The following is a 13,344-nucleotide window of genomic DNA, read 5'->3' on the forward strand; positions in this document are numbered from 1 at the left end:
AATTGACTTCCCTGCATTTTTCACCTACCCCAGAATTTATTATGTTCCGCTGGGCCAATCTTTTCTTCCCCTAGGGTCAGAAACTAAGAACTTCTGTCTCCCTTCCTGCCTCTCAACTTCCAACTTCTGCTCCGGAAACCACACCCTCGGGAGGAGGGGTCTGTCCACCTCTGGCAGGACCTCAGGGAATCAAGGCAGGGAGCGTGGGGCAGCCTCAGGGGAGTGGGAGGCACCAGACCTGGAAACGGGCCTTGTTGGAGAAGCTTCATGGTCAGTGGTCTTGGAGAAGTGGGAGGAATTAGAACCTGGTCCAGCCCCAGATGGGGCCCAGTCAGGTCAAGGATCGGAGCCGGCAGCAGACAGCACCAGGAAGTCAGGTGGGGTTTGAATGTCAGGTCCATAGCTGAGGTTACCTCTGGCGGCCTGTGGGAGCGGGCTGGGGACCAAGGACACCTAGGCCAGCCTGCAGGGTGCCAGGGGTGGGGGAGCAGGTTCTCGATGCCCAAAGAAGCCCTTGGTGCCAATGCACTGAGCTCACCGGACAGACGTCAGATCCCACCTGCCTCTTCCCCTTCCTGGAGCTTCAGTTCTTCATGAGACCTGGATGTTGGTACTGGCCACCCTCTCACCTGCTGGCAGGTGGCGTTGGCTCAGAGGATGCATGTGAATCCCAGAAGCCTGTAGCCTGCGGCACACGTGTTAGGTGGCATCGTGACAACTAAATCAGCCCGGGACCTCTTCTGGTCTCCTGTGACCTTCCATATGATCTGCAGCTGTTAGGATTCTACACCCCTGGCCAGTAGATCTGGGCTTGGTTCACTTTCCTCCCCAGCTAATCAGCACTGTACCTAAATGCGCCTATGAAGTAAGGGTGCAATAAGTGGTGGTTGAACAAGTGAGTGAGTGAATAGATGAGTAGCAGAAGGACTGCTCAGGCTGCACAGGTGGGCAGGATTGGCCAGCTTCCCTACCATGAAAAGGTGGAAGGGAGAACAGCAGTCCCCTCACTCATCCATGGTGATGGGGCAGGGTCTACTTCAGGGATCTGAATACCCCCTCGAGGTCAGAAGCTTTGCTGGGGACCTCCCTGGACAGTGGGCAACTTGCAGTTGGATTTTGGTCACCACCTGCCCGCCTCCTCCATCCTTCTCCTGCAGACATGCCTTGACCATTGTCCTTTCCTCTCTTCCTCCTCTGGATACAGATTCTGGCCAATGTCTTCCTCTACCTGTGCGCCATCGTTGTGGGCATCATGTCCTACTACATGGCGGACCGCAAGCACCGCAAGGCCTTCCTGGAGGCCCGCCAGTCGCTGGAGGTGAAGATGAACCTGGAGGAGCAGAGCCAGCAGCAGGTGAGGCTCTTTGGGGGTGGCCTTGGGGCAGTGCCGGCCTGGAGCCTGGGTTTGGGGCCTGTCGGAAGGGCGTGAACCCAGTTGCTGTGGGTACCCCAGGGCTCCATGTGAATTCTTTTTCTCTGGAGGCATCACTCTGTGTTATTCCTCTCCCCGCTCCCTCTGCCACACCCCCCCGGGCAGATCGCTTACCTACTTTGTTCTCAGGGCTCCTCTCCCTGCGGTGGGGTAGGGGTGGGCGACCCATCCCCTGGCCTCGGGGGCCCTTGTGTGTGAAGTCTATCAGCCCCTCACCCCTCCTCCCACAGGCTCAGGGAAATCTCCCCACTGCCTTCTCCCGCTAAGTCATTTGTGAAGACCTAAAACTGAGCCCAGCCCCTGGGGAGCCCGCTGTTTACATTTTTCCATCAAGAGAACTGCCTGCCTGCTGTCCCCTCTCTTTTGTTACTGGCTTTACTCCAGCCTGATCCACTGCAGAGACTCCCCGCTCTCGTGTGACTCAGTCTTAAATAGTTTTTGGTCTGGGTTCATCTCACATGCTTTTTGAAGGATTTCGGAAATTACATCCACCAGTTTCCTGTTATCCATAGGTTGACTTGCCCTGAACAAACAAACTCAATAGGTTGAAAACATATGATTTCTCTGCTCTGGGAACCATGTCATTTTGTGTTCAGGTGGTGCTTTTTGCTCTGGGTTCAGTGGGTTCACTGAAATTGCCGTTTTCATAGACCCTGCCACCCAGGTGGGTGGGGCCTTAGTTTCGGGGGGCCCCACTGGTGGGCCTCATGTTCTCTAGACAGTGCTATTTGAAGGCACACACTGAGTCACTTAGCTGATGTGTCCTAGCTTTGTCTGTCCTGGGAGGTTCTTTCTTTCTCTGTTTACCAATGAGATCTAGAAGCTCCTGAGCTGGGCCTCGGACTCATCTCTTTCAGAAGACGGGCTTTAGAAGGGGAACCTTCCTACCTCCATTGTGACAAAGGGCCCGTCATATTCGCCCCCTTCTCCTCGGCCCTGTATCCTGTGGTTACTGAGGAGCTACTGCGGCTTGAACATATTTAAAGAATCCTTAGTAAAGCTTTACTGGCTTTATTGAGTTCCTTCAAAGGCATTCTTTAATTTCTGCTTTTTATACTGTCTTGGTTCTTGTTTGCATTTGATCTCTCGTAATGTGGAGGCAGCCCTCTGGGTTCTCTACATTAAAAAAAAATGCGTGTGTCACCACTGAGCTAGACTGGGGAGTTCTTTTTTATATAGTCTGTGCAGTTTTCAGCATACCCATCTGTGTTCATCTTGTCTGTCTCGTAATGTATAATCCAGGACATCTTCAATTACGTTCAGCAGTGCTTGGTGGGGGCCTCCTGGTGTGAGTCTCACCCTGAATCTGTTAGTCTCTGGGTGGATGATTTAGACAAGTTATCCACCCCATAGAGCCTCACTTCCCTCATCTGTGAAGTGGGGGTATTGATACTCCAAAGTAGAGATGTTGATACTCATCTTGCTGAGGGTCAGATGGGAAACACAGAGGTGCTTTGTAACCAGTAAAGCTGGAAACAGTGATGGTCAGGCTGAGGTACAGAGGCCACAAGGCCCACTTTCTAATGCCCCTTTGGGCAGGATCAGTGCGGGGAGCCTGGGGTCTGGCTGAGAGAACCACCCCTGTGTGCTTTTGTGACTGTGGACATGAGAGCTGCTTGCCATTTTAACTTTCTTTCCATGTCCTTGACGGGTTTGGGTATCATGGTTATGCCAGACTTATTAATTGGAGAAATGTTCCCTCTTTCTAATCCCTGGAAAAGTTTAAGGAAGATTTAGGTTATTCCTTTAATGTTTAGAAGAATTCACTAGTGGAGCCTTATTGGGTCTGGAGTTTTCTTTATGAGAAGGTTGTTTCATCTAAAGATAGAACGTTCTACAATTTCTTTTTGCATGAATTTTGGAAAGTTATTGTTTTTTCAAGAAGTTGTCCATTTCATCTAAGTTTTCATATTTTTGACATAATGTTCATTATATTTTCTTTTTATGTGTCATTGTGTATGGGATTTGAGTTCTTTTTTCATTACTGATATTGGTAATTTGTGCCTTCTGTTTTTAAATGTTTTCTTAACTTGTCCTACTAAGGTTTATTAATGTTTTAGCCTTTTCAGTGAAACACCTTTTTGGTTCTTTTGCATTTCTATAATTCATTAATTTATGCTTCTAACTTTGTATTTCCTCTCTTTGGGATTAATTTAGTGTTTTTTCCCTTCTCGAAATGGAACTGATATAGCTAATTTCCAGCATTTCTTTTCTAAAACATGTACGTATGCTATAGATTTTCCTCATTACAGTGCTTTAGCTTTATCCCGCAAGTTTTGATATGTCATATCCCTGTTGTCATTTAGTTCCGTTTTCTAAATTCTAAAATTTATATTTTCTAAATCCATTGAGATGCCTTTGATCCATGAGCTATTTAGGAGTACATTAATTTCCAAATATCTGGGGACTGTTTAAAAGTTATCTTTTTATTATTGATTTTTAGTTTCATTTGACTGCGGTCAAAGAATATGCTCTGCACGATTTTAGCCCTTTGAAATTTGTTGAAACTTGATTTTTGACCTAGTATGTGATTGGTTTTGATGCAGTTAAGAATAATGTATATTGGGGCTTCCCTGGTGGTGCAGTGGTTGAGAGTCCGCCTGCCGATGCAGGGGACACGGGTTCGTGCCCCGGTCCGGGAAGATCCCACATGCCGCGGAGCGGCTGGGCCCATGAGCCATGGCCGCTGAGCCTGCACGTCCGGAGCCTGTGCTCCGCAATGAGAGAGGCCACAACGGTGAGAGGCCTGCGTACCACAAAAAAAAAAAAAAAAAAAAAAGAATAATGTATATTCTACAAAATGTATCAAAATGTCTTTCAAAAATGAAATAAGGTCAATAAATGTCAATTAGGATTCATTTGCATCTACCCCAAAGTATTTTTTGCGTCTTTGGTCACAGTGCAAAGACCTCACAACACTAATTCCCCTCCCCAATACTTTCTGGCCACTGTAATATATTTTATTTTATTATTTATTTATTTCAGGTTTTTAAAAAAATTGAGGTATAGATGATTTACAATATTTTGTTAGCTTCACATGTACAACATTGTGATTCAATTGTAATGTATTTTATGTAATTCAATTGTAATGTAATGTAATTCAACATATGTTTTAAGCCCCACAAAACAGTCTCATAAAGTTATAGTCTTCTGCAGTTAATATTCATTACCTACGTTTGCCCATATTTTACCCTCTCAGTTACACTCCATTTCTTCTTCATTGCTGTGCTTCCATCTTCTTGAGGAATTCCTTTTAATATTGCTTTTCAAGTCGGTCTGTTGGCACTAAATTCTCTCCATTTTTAATTGCTAGAAGTGTGGGGTTTTTTTTGGGTTTTTTTTCCTTTTTTTTTTTTTTGCGGTACGCGGGCCTCTCACTGCTGTGGCCTCTCCCGTTGCGGAGCACAGGCTCCGGACGCACAGGCCCAGCGGCCATGGCTCACGGGCCCAGCCGCTCCGCGGCATGTGGGATCCTCCTGGACCGGGGCACGAACCCGTGTCCCCTGCATCGGCAGGCAGACTCTCAACCACTGCACCACCGGGGAAGCCCAAAGTGTGTTTATTTTTATTTCAATTTTGAAAGTCATTTTTTATCAGATATAGAATTGAAGGTTTCTGGATTTTTACTTTCTGCCCTTTGAAGGTGTCTTTCTATTATCCTCAGGCTTCCAGCTGTAGGACATAGTGTTGCTCCTTTTGTTATTTATTTTTTGAAGTATAGTTGCTGTATAATATTATGTAAGTTACAGATGTACAATATAGTGGTTCACAATTTTTAAAGGTTATACTCCATTTATAGTTATTATAAAATATTGGCTATATTTCCCATGTTGTACCATAATACTGTTGCTCCTTTTAAACTAATGCGTATTATTTTCCTCTGGTTGCTTTTACTGGTTTTTTTTTTTGTCTTTGGTTTTAGTTTTGCCTAGGAGTTTTCTTTTGAAGTTACCCTGTTTTGTTCTCAAAGAGCTTCTTGCATTGATGGCTTGATGAAAATTTTTAGCCAGTATCTTTTTGTAGCTTCTCTGTCATTCTGTCCTTTGCTTCTATGACTCTAGATATCTTTATTAGACATTTCTACCATGTTCCATAAATGTCTGGATCTTCCTTTTTTTCTTTCTGTGCTTCAGACTGAATATTTTTACTGACCTAACTTTCAGTTTACTAATCCTCTCTTCTGCTTTGTCAACTCAGTGGTTGAGCTCATCTCTTGAATCCTTAACTTCCGTATTGTACTTTTTTCAGTTCTAGAATTTCCATTTTAAAAAATTTTCCATTTGATTTTAAAAAATAGATTTGAATTCTCTGGTTAAGTTCCCCATTTTGTCATCTATTTTTAGAACCATATTAAACATTTATTTTAAAGTCTTTGACCACCATGGTATCAGAATACTGATGGGTCTGCTTTTCTCTCTTGACTTTTGGTCCTGTCTTACGGCATCCTGGACTTTTAATTAACACTGGATATTGCATATGGAAAATAATAGCAACCCTAAATGATGTTGTGTCTCTCCAGACAGGATTACTTTTCTCGCAGCAGATGGTTATAGTAGGGTTAGCTCAGATTGATCCCATGTGGGGGTGAGAAGATTTAAAGCTGGGTTCAGTGAGCTGGTCTGTTTCTGTTCTGTGCCTACTCTTAGGAAATACCCCTTCAGGGGTCTTGACTGAAAGGGTGTCCTCCTCTTGAGGGACCCTGAATTCCTCAACATTAAGAGACTGCCAAAACTATCCTTTGATTTTTAGCCTCTTTTCTGTCACTTTCTGCTTGGATTTTCGGTCTCTTGCCCCATACGGCTTAGGGATTGGCAAATGCCTCAAGGGGGGTAGTTGTAGAGAAAGTCAGGCTTACTTTTCCATGGTTCTCTTCTGTCCAGGATCTCACCCCTCTACTCTGCGTTGGAATCCTTGTTCACCAGTTATTGTTTCTCCAGCCCCTCGGAAGCTCTAGCCATTGCTGTCTGTTCAGACTCTCAACCCTGGTCTCAAGGGAAAAAGTGGCAGAGTGTGTTGGGCTCACTTAAATGTGTCTCCCTTCCCTCAGAGAGCTTGTGTCCTGAAGTCCTAGCTGTGTTGGTTGTTTCCTATTGCCTTTAGATAGCTGTTCTTTTGTGTTTTATCCGGCTTTTATCCTTGGCTAAAGGGTTGGTCTGATATAAACTCCTCTATAAGAAGCAAGAGTTGGACATTACTTAAAATATTTTAAAGTTTATTTCAGAGTAGCCAGAAGTGTACATATTATAAAATTACAAAGGTATGAAAAAAATTGTACCATGGAAAGTAAGTTTCCCTCTGTATATCATCTACTTTCCCATCCCTCAGACAACCACTGTCATCTCTGTTGTGTATCCTTTCAGAGCTATTCTGTTTCCAAGTCATTGTATATAGGCACCCCTTGCTTTATTGCACTTCACTTTTTGATTGTACTGTGCAGATATTGAATTTTTTTAACAAATTGAAAGTTTGTGGCGGCAGTTCCCTGGCAGTCCAGTGGTTAGGACTCTGTGCTTTCACTGCCGAGGTCCCAGGTTCAATCGCTGGTTTGGGAACTAAGATCCCACAAACCATGGTGTGGCCAAAAAAAAAAAAAGAAGAAAAGGAAAAGAAAGTTTGTGGCCACCCTGAATCAAGCAAGTCTATCAGCACCACTTTTTCCAACAGCATTTGCTCATTTCATGTGTCTGGGTCACATTTTGGTAATTCTCACAGTATTTCAAACTTTTTCATTATTATTATATTTGTTGTGGTGATCTGTGATCAGTGATCTTTGATATTACTATTGTAATTGTTTTGGGGGACCACGAACTGCGCCCCTATGATACGGCAAACTTAATAAATATGTGTGTTCTGACTGCTCCACTGACCGGTCATTCCCCCATCTCTCTCCCTCTCCTCGGGTGCCCTATTTTCTGAGATACAACAATATTGAAATCAGGCCAATTAATAACCCTACAGTGACCTCTAAGTGTTCAAGTGAAAGGAAGAGTCACATATTTCTCACTTTAAATCAAAAGCTGGAAATAATTAGCTTTAGTGAGGAAGGCATGTAGAAAGCCAAGATAGGCCAGAAGCCAGACCTCTTGCACCAGTTAGCCAAGTTGTAAACACAAAGGAAAAGTTCTTTTTTTTTTTTTTTTTTTTTTGCGGTACGCGGGCCTCTCACTGTTGTGGTCTCTCCCGTTGTGGAGCACAGGCTCCGGACGCGCAGGCTCAGCGGCCATGGCTCACGGGCCCAGCCGCTCCGCGGCATGTGGGATCTTCCCGGACCGGGGCATGAACCCGTGACCCCTGCATCAGCAGGCGGACTCTCAACCACTGCGCCACCAGGGAAGCCCATGGAAATGTTCTTGAAGGAAATTAAAAGTGCTACTTAAGTAAACACAAGAATGATGAGAAAGCAAGAGAGTCTTATCGCTGATATGGAGAAAGTTTTAGTGGTCTGGATAGAAGAAGAAACCAGCCGCAACATTCCCTTAAGCCAAAGCCTAATCCAGAGCAAGGCCCTAACTCTCTTCAGTTCTGTGAAGGCTGAGAGAGGTGAGGAAGCTGCAGAAGAAAAGACTGAAGCTAGCAGAGGTTGGTTCCTGAGGTCTGAGTTCTAAGGAAGAAGCCGTCTCCATAACATGAAAATGCAAGATGAAGCAGCAAGTGCTGGTGTAGAAGCTGTAGCAAGTTATCCAGAAGATCTAGGTAAGATCATTAATGAAGGTGGCTACACTAAACAGTGGGTTTTCAATGTAGATGAAACAGCCTTCTATTAGAAGAAGATGTCATCTAGGACTTTCATAGCTAGAGAGGAAAAGTCAATGTCTGGCTCCAAAGCTTCAAAGAATGAGCTGACTTTCTTATTGGGGGCTAATGCAGCTGGTGACTTGAAATTGAAACCAATGCTTATTTACCGTTCTGAAAATCCTAGGGCCCTTAAGAATTATGCTAAGACCTGTTGAGACCTAATGCTCAGAAAAAAAGATTCCTTTCAAAATATTACTGCACAGTGACAATGCACCTGGTCACCCAAGAACTCTGATGGAGGTGGACAAGGAGATTACTGTTGTTTTCATGCCTGCCAACATAACATTCATTCTGCGGCCCATGGATCAAGGAGTAATTTCAACTTGCAGGTCTCATTATTTAAGAAATACATTTTGTAAGGCTATAGCTGCCATAGAGAGTGATTCCTCTGATAGATCTGGACAAAGTAAATTGAGAACCTTCCGGAAAGGATTCTTTATTCTAGATGCCATTAAGAACATTCGTGATTCATGTGAAGAGGTGGAAGTATCAATATTAACAGGAGATTGGAAGAAGCTGATTCTAACCTTTGTGAATGACTGAGGGGTTCAAGACTTCAGTGGAGGAAGTAACTGCAGACGTGGTGGAAATAGCAAGAGAACTAGAATTAGAAGTGGAGGCTGGGACTTCCCTGGTGGCACAGTGGTTAAGAATCCACCTGCCAATGCAGGGGACACAGGTTTGAGCCCTGGTCTGGGAAGATCCCACATGCCGCAGAGCAACTAAGCCCCTGTGCCACAACTACTGAGCCTGTGTTCTAGAGCCCGTGAGCCACAACTGCTGAGCCCGTGTGCCACAACTACTGAAGCCCACGTGCCTAGAGCCCGTGTTCCGCAACAAAAGAAGCCACCACAATGAGACCACACACCGCAACAAGAGAAGCCACCACAGTGAGAAGACCGTGCACCGCAACAAAGAGCAGCCCCCGCTCGCTGCACTAGAGAAAGCCCGTGCACAGCAACGAAGACCCAATGCAGCCAAAAATAAATAAACAAAATAAATCAATTTATTTTTTTAAAAAAGAAGTGAAGGCTGAAGATGTGACTGAATTGCTGATGAAACTAATGGATAAAGTGTTGCTTCTTACGAATGAGCAGAGAGGATGGTTTCTTGAGGTAGATTCTACTCCTGGTAAAGATGCTGTGAAGGTTGTTGAAATGACATCAAAGAATTTAGAATATTACCTAAATTCAGTGATAAGACAGCGGCAGGGTTTGAGAGGATTGACTCCAGTTCTGAAAGAAGTTTTACTGTTGGTAAGATGCCATCAAACAGCATTACATGCTACAGAGAAACCATTTGTGAAAGGAAGCGTCCGTTGACGCTGCAGACTTCGTTGCCGTCTAGTTCTAAGACGACATTGCCACAGCTACCGCCACCTTCAGCAGCTACCACTGATCAGTCAGCAGCATCAACATCAAGGCAAGACCCTCTGCCAGCAAAAAGATCACGGCTCGCTGAAGGATTAGGTGATTGTTAACGATTTTTAGCAATGAAGTCTTTTTTAAAATTAAGATACATGCATTGTTTTTTTTTTGATATGCTATTGCACACTTAATAGACTACAGAATAGTGCGAACATAACTTTTATATGCACTGGGAAACCAAAAAAGTTCACGTATTTGCTTTATTGCAGTATTCGCTTTATCTCGATGTTAGGTTTATTGCAGTGTTCTGGAACTGAACCCGCAGTATCTCTGAGCTGTGCCTGTACAGACTTTTCACACACAAATGGTAGTATGTTCACTCCTCTGCACTCCATCTATTCACCTAATCCCTTAGAGAGGGTTCTAAGTCCATATTGCAATTGCCTCATGCTTTTTGTGACGGTACTGTATTCCACTGTATAGAGGTAACATCATTTATTTAAAAGGGCTCCTGTAGGTAGACATTTAGGTTATTTCCAATTTTTTGCTACTGCAAACATTGCTGTAATAGACATCTTTATAGGGACACCATATTATACGTGTACAAATATATCTGAAAACTCAAAACCTAGAAGTGGAATTGCTGGATCAAAGGGCATGTGCATTTTAAAAATTATATATATGTATATACATGTGTGTGTATGTGTATATATGCATATTTACTGTGGTAAAATATACAGAAGATAACATTTACCATTTTAATCATTTTGAAGTGTATGAGTTCAGTGACATTAAGTACATTCACAACATTGCGCTGCCATCACCACTGTTCGTTTTCAGAGCCTTTTCATCATCCCAAACAGAAACTCTATACACATTAAATATTAACTCCTCGGCCTCCGCTCCCCCAGCCCCTGACAACCACTATTCTACTCTTCTTTATGAATTTGACTGTCCTAGGTACCTCCTATAAGTAGAATCCTACAATATTTGTCCTTTTGTGACTGGTTTATTTCACGTAGAATCATGTCTTCAAGGGTCATCCATGTTGTAGTGTGTATCAGAATTCATTCCTTTTTAAGGTTGAATAATGTGCCCTTGTATGTATGTACCATGTTTATCCATTCATTTGTTGATGGGCTCCACCTTCTAGCTCTTGTGACTGATGCTGCCATGCACTATTGGTGTACAAGTATCTGTTTGAGTCCCAGCTTTCCAAGTCTTTGGGGTATAAACCCAAGTGGAATTGCTGGGTCATATGGTGGCTCTGTATTGAACTTTTTGAGGAACCAGGCACGTGCATTTTTCATGTTGATAAATATTACCAAATTGTCTCATAGAGGTTCAAACAATTTACACTCTTCCCAGGAATGAATGAGGGTGGACTTAGGCACTTAAGTTTTCCTTGTTTATCTAGAAAAGACTTCTTTGCTTTTGGAACCCTGCAGCTCCCCCCAGGGATGCCTATTTGAAAACCCCAGCTGCAGGGAACAGGCCCCAAGGCAGTGGTAACATCCTGTGGGCTGTTGCCTGCTGTTTCCTTATTTGGCTCAAGTCACAGCCAGGTAAACACAGGTTTGGAAGAGTTTCTTTTCTTTTTCAGTATATGTTGTATGACATTTGATCAAAATAGACAAGTATAAAGAAAAAATACTGATAGAGGCATATTCCTTCAAGTCTTTTTTCCTTCTTCTGTGTTTGGAAGAGTGTTAACCCTGATTATAAAAGTAACATCTTATTCTCAGATGGAGCAGTTCAGAACCAGATACTCAAGTCTTATGCCCGACAGTGCTAAAGAGTAGGCAGTGAACTGTCTACCATCATACTATTGTTGTTGGATACATTTTGAAGATACAGAGAAGTAGAATAAAACCTCCCATAATCCAGGGGTTACATTTAAAAATAATTTTTAAAAAAGTGTGTTAAATTGGGTTCTCGACGAGAAAAGACTTTCAGGTTTGCTGGATTTTTTTTCCTTTTTGTTGAGGTGAACAACATATAACATAACATTAACCATATTGTACAATTTAGTACATGGCAATGGCCCCAGCCCAGGGGACGCTGGTCAAGGAGGAGCCACGAGGCAGGATGGGAGCCGGCTGGGGCCGGTGCATCCTTGTCCATGGTTCCAGTCGGGACAGAGCTTGCTCCCTCCCCAGGTGTCGGGGCTGACGTGGAGAGTAGTGTGGGCTCTGGGTTGATTTTACATCCCAGGAATGTCAGCTGATGTGTCTCTGGAGCTGAGTGCAGGCCACTGGAGAGGTTGCACACTCCCATTTCACTTTCCTCCTGCGAAAGCCCCTCGTGAGAATAAAAATGAGATGATAGATGTGAAAACGTTTTGGAAGGGGCTGCAGAAAGTTCTAGTGGGAGAGGAAACAGAAGCTGGTTTGGCCACCTATGTACTCACATTTGTTTAAATGCCTTTTTTAAAAGTTCCCAATTTGCAGGGGAGACCTCCTTTCAGAATTTAGTTCTCAGGGTCCGTATCTCACTCTCTTTTGCTGGTGAGTGTTTATCTTGTCTTCTAAACTGCTTTGGGAGGAGGCACTGTGTGTGGCCTCCAGCCGTCACTCTCCTCTCTGGCATCAGGAGCCCACCCCGATCCTCTGGTTCTGTCCTCCTTGTTGCTGTCACGTGGGAGGTTGGGCTCTCCTTTGCTAAGATGAGCAGCCTCCTGCTGACGGCGGGTGATGCCCGGTGGGTGGGCCGCCGGCCTCGTCCCTGGCAGGTGCTCAGCTTGTCTCCTCTGCCAGGAGGGATGGGACCTCATGGAGCTGAGGCTCTGTGAGTGTGGCCCTGGCAGGCGAGGGCTCTCGTTGCATTGCCCAGCGCATATCTGGTGCTTTAGGCCGTCCAGTGGCGTTGACCGCAGGGTGGTCCGGTGGACTTCAGGCCTGTCTCCAGCTTCTCCTTGGCTCCACGGGCCTGTTAGGATCGAGCAGGAGGCCCAGAGGAGGGAGCTGGAGTTGTTTTTCTTTATTCCCATGTGACCATAACACGAGGGTTTAGTTGGGGACCTTGGGGGTTGCTAAGCACCCCGACTGCCACCTGACAGCTACAGGCACCGGGGAAATCCACCCAGTGCACACCCGTCGCCAGGTACAAACTCTAGACTTCTGAGCCTTTCCGAAGCACATACTCGGAATTGCTTCCCAGGGAGTGGGAGGTGGTGGAGGAGGGTGTGGGGGAGGATGGAGGGATGAGGGGCACACGGCAGGCTTGCACTTCCTTCAGATCATGTTCAGTTAGGAAACCAACCTGGTCCTCACCTGGGGAAGGAGAGCTGCCCTTGGTCCCCACCCTCCTGGGGGAGGAAGCTGCAGCCGGCATCGGAGGGGAGAGCCCAAGGCTGCCTGTGCGGGGTTCTAGGCCAGAAAACCATCCACGGCCACCCGTACCCACCTAGGGCCAGGGGTCAGATCACCTTCTTCCATGGTGCCCTGGGGAACTCGGTGTGGGTGAGCGCTGGGGGCCCTCACCTCTGGGGGGACGCAGACAGAGCAGTCGCTTCTGCCTCTCCTGCTACTCCAGCCCAAGGCCCAGAGCACCTTGGACTAGGGGTGGTGTTTCTTCTTTGTGCAGGAGTGTTTCCCTGGGTGGGTGACCTTCTGCCCTTGAGCAGGTCACCCCTTTATCGCGAGACTCAGACTTCTCTGGTAAGAGAAGCTTGGGACTGGGACTGCTGCCCTTTCAAAAGCTCAGTTTCTGGTCTTTCTGAAGGTCTCTGACCTCTGGCCAAGCCTGCCT

The 13,344-nt window shown here is 45.3% G+C and overlaps 1 protein-coding gene across 1 annotated transcript in view; it reads left to right on the plus strand.

Annotated features, from left to right (window-relative positions):
- Positions 1-13,344, plus strand: part of ADCY3 (adenylate cyclase 3) — an 80,572-nt gene that overhangs the window by 32,037 nt on the left and 35,191 nt on the right. Inside the window, exon 2 of the mRNA XM_060026995.1 lies at positions 1,205-1,354. Within this exon, the coding sequence (XP_059882978.1) occupies positions 1,205-1,354 (150 nt within the window). The remainder of the gene's footprint in view (positions 1-1,204; positions 1,355-13,344) is intronic.

Source organism: Delphinus delphis, chromosome 12 (genome assembly GCF_949987515.2).
Source record: "Delphinus delphis chromosome 12, mDelDel1.2, whole genome shotgun sequence".
NCBI classification, from domain to species: domain Eukaryota; kingdom Metazoa; phylum Chordata; class Mammalia; order Artiodactyla; family Delphinidae; genus Delphinus; species Delphinus delphis.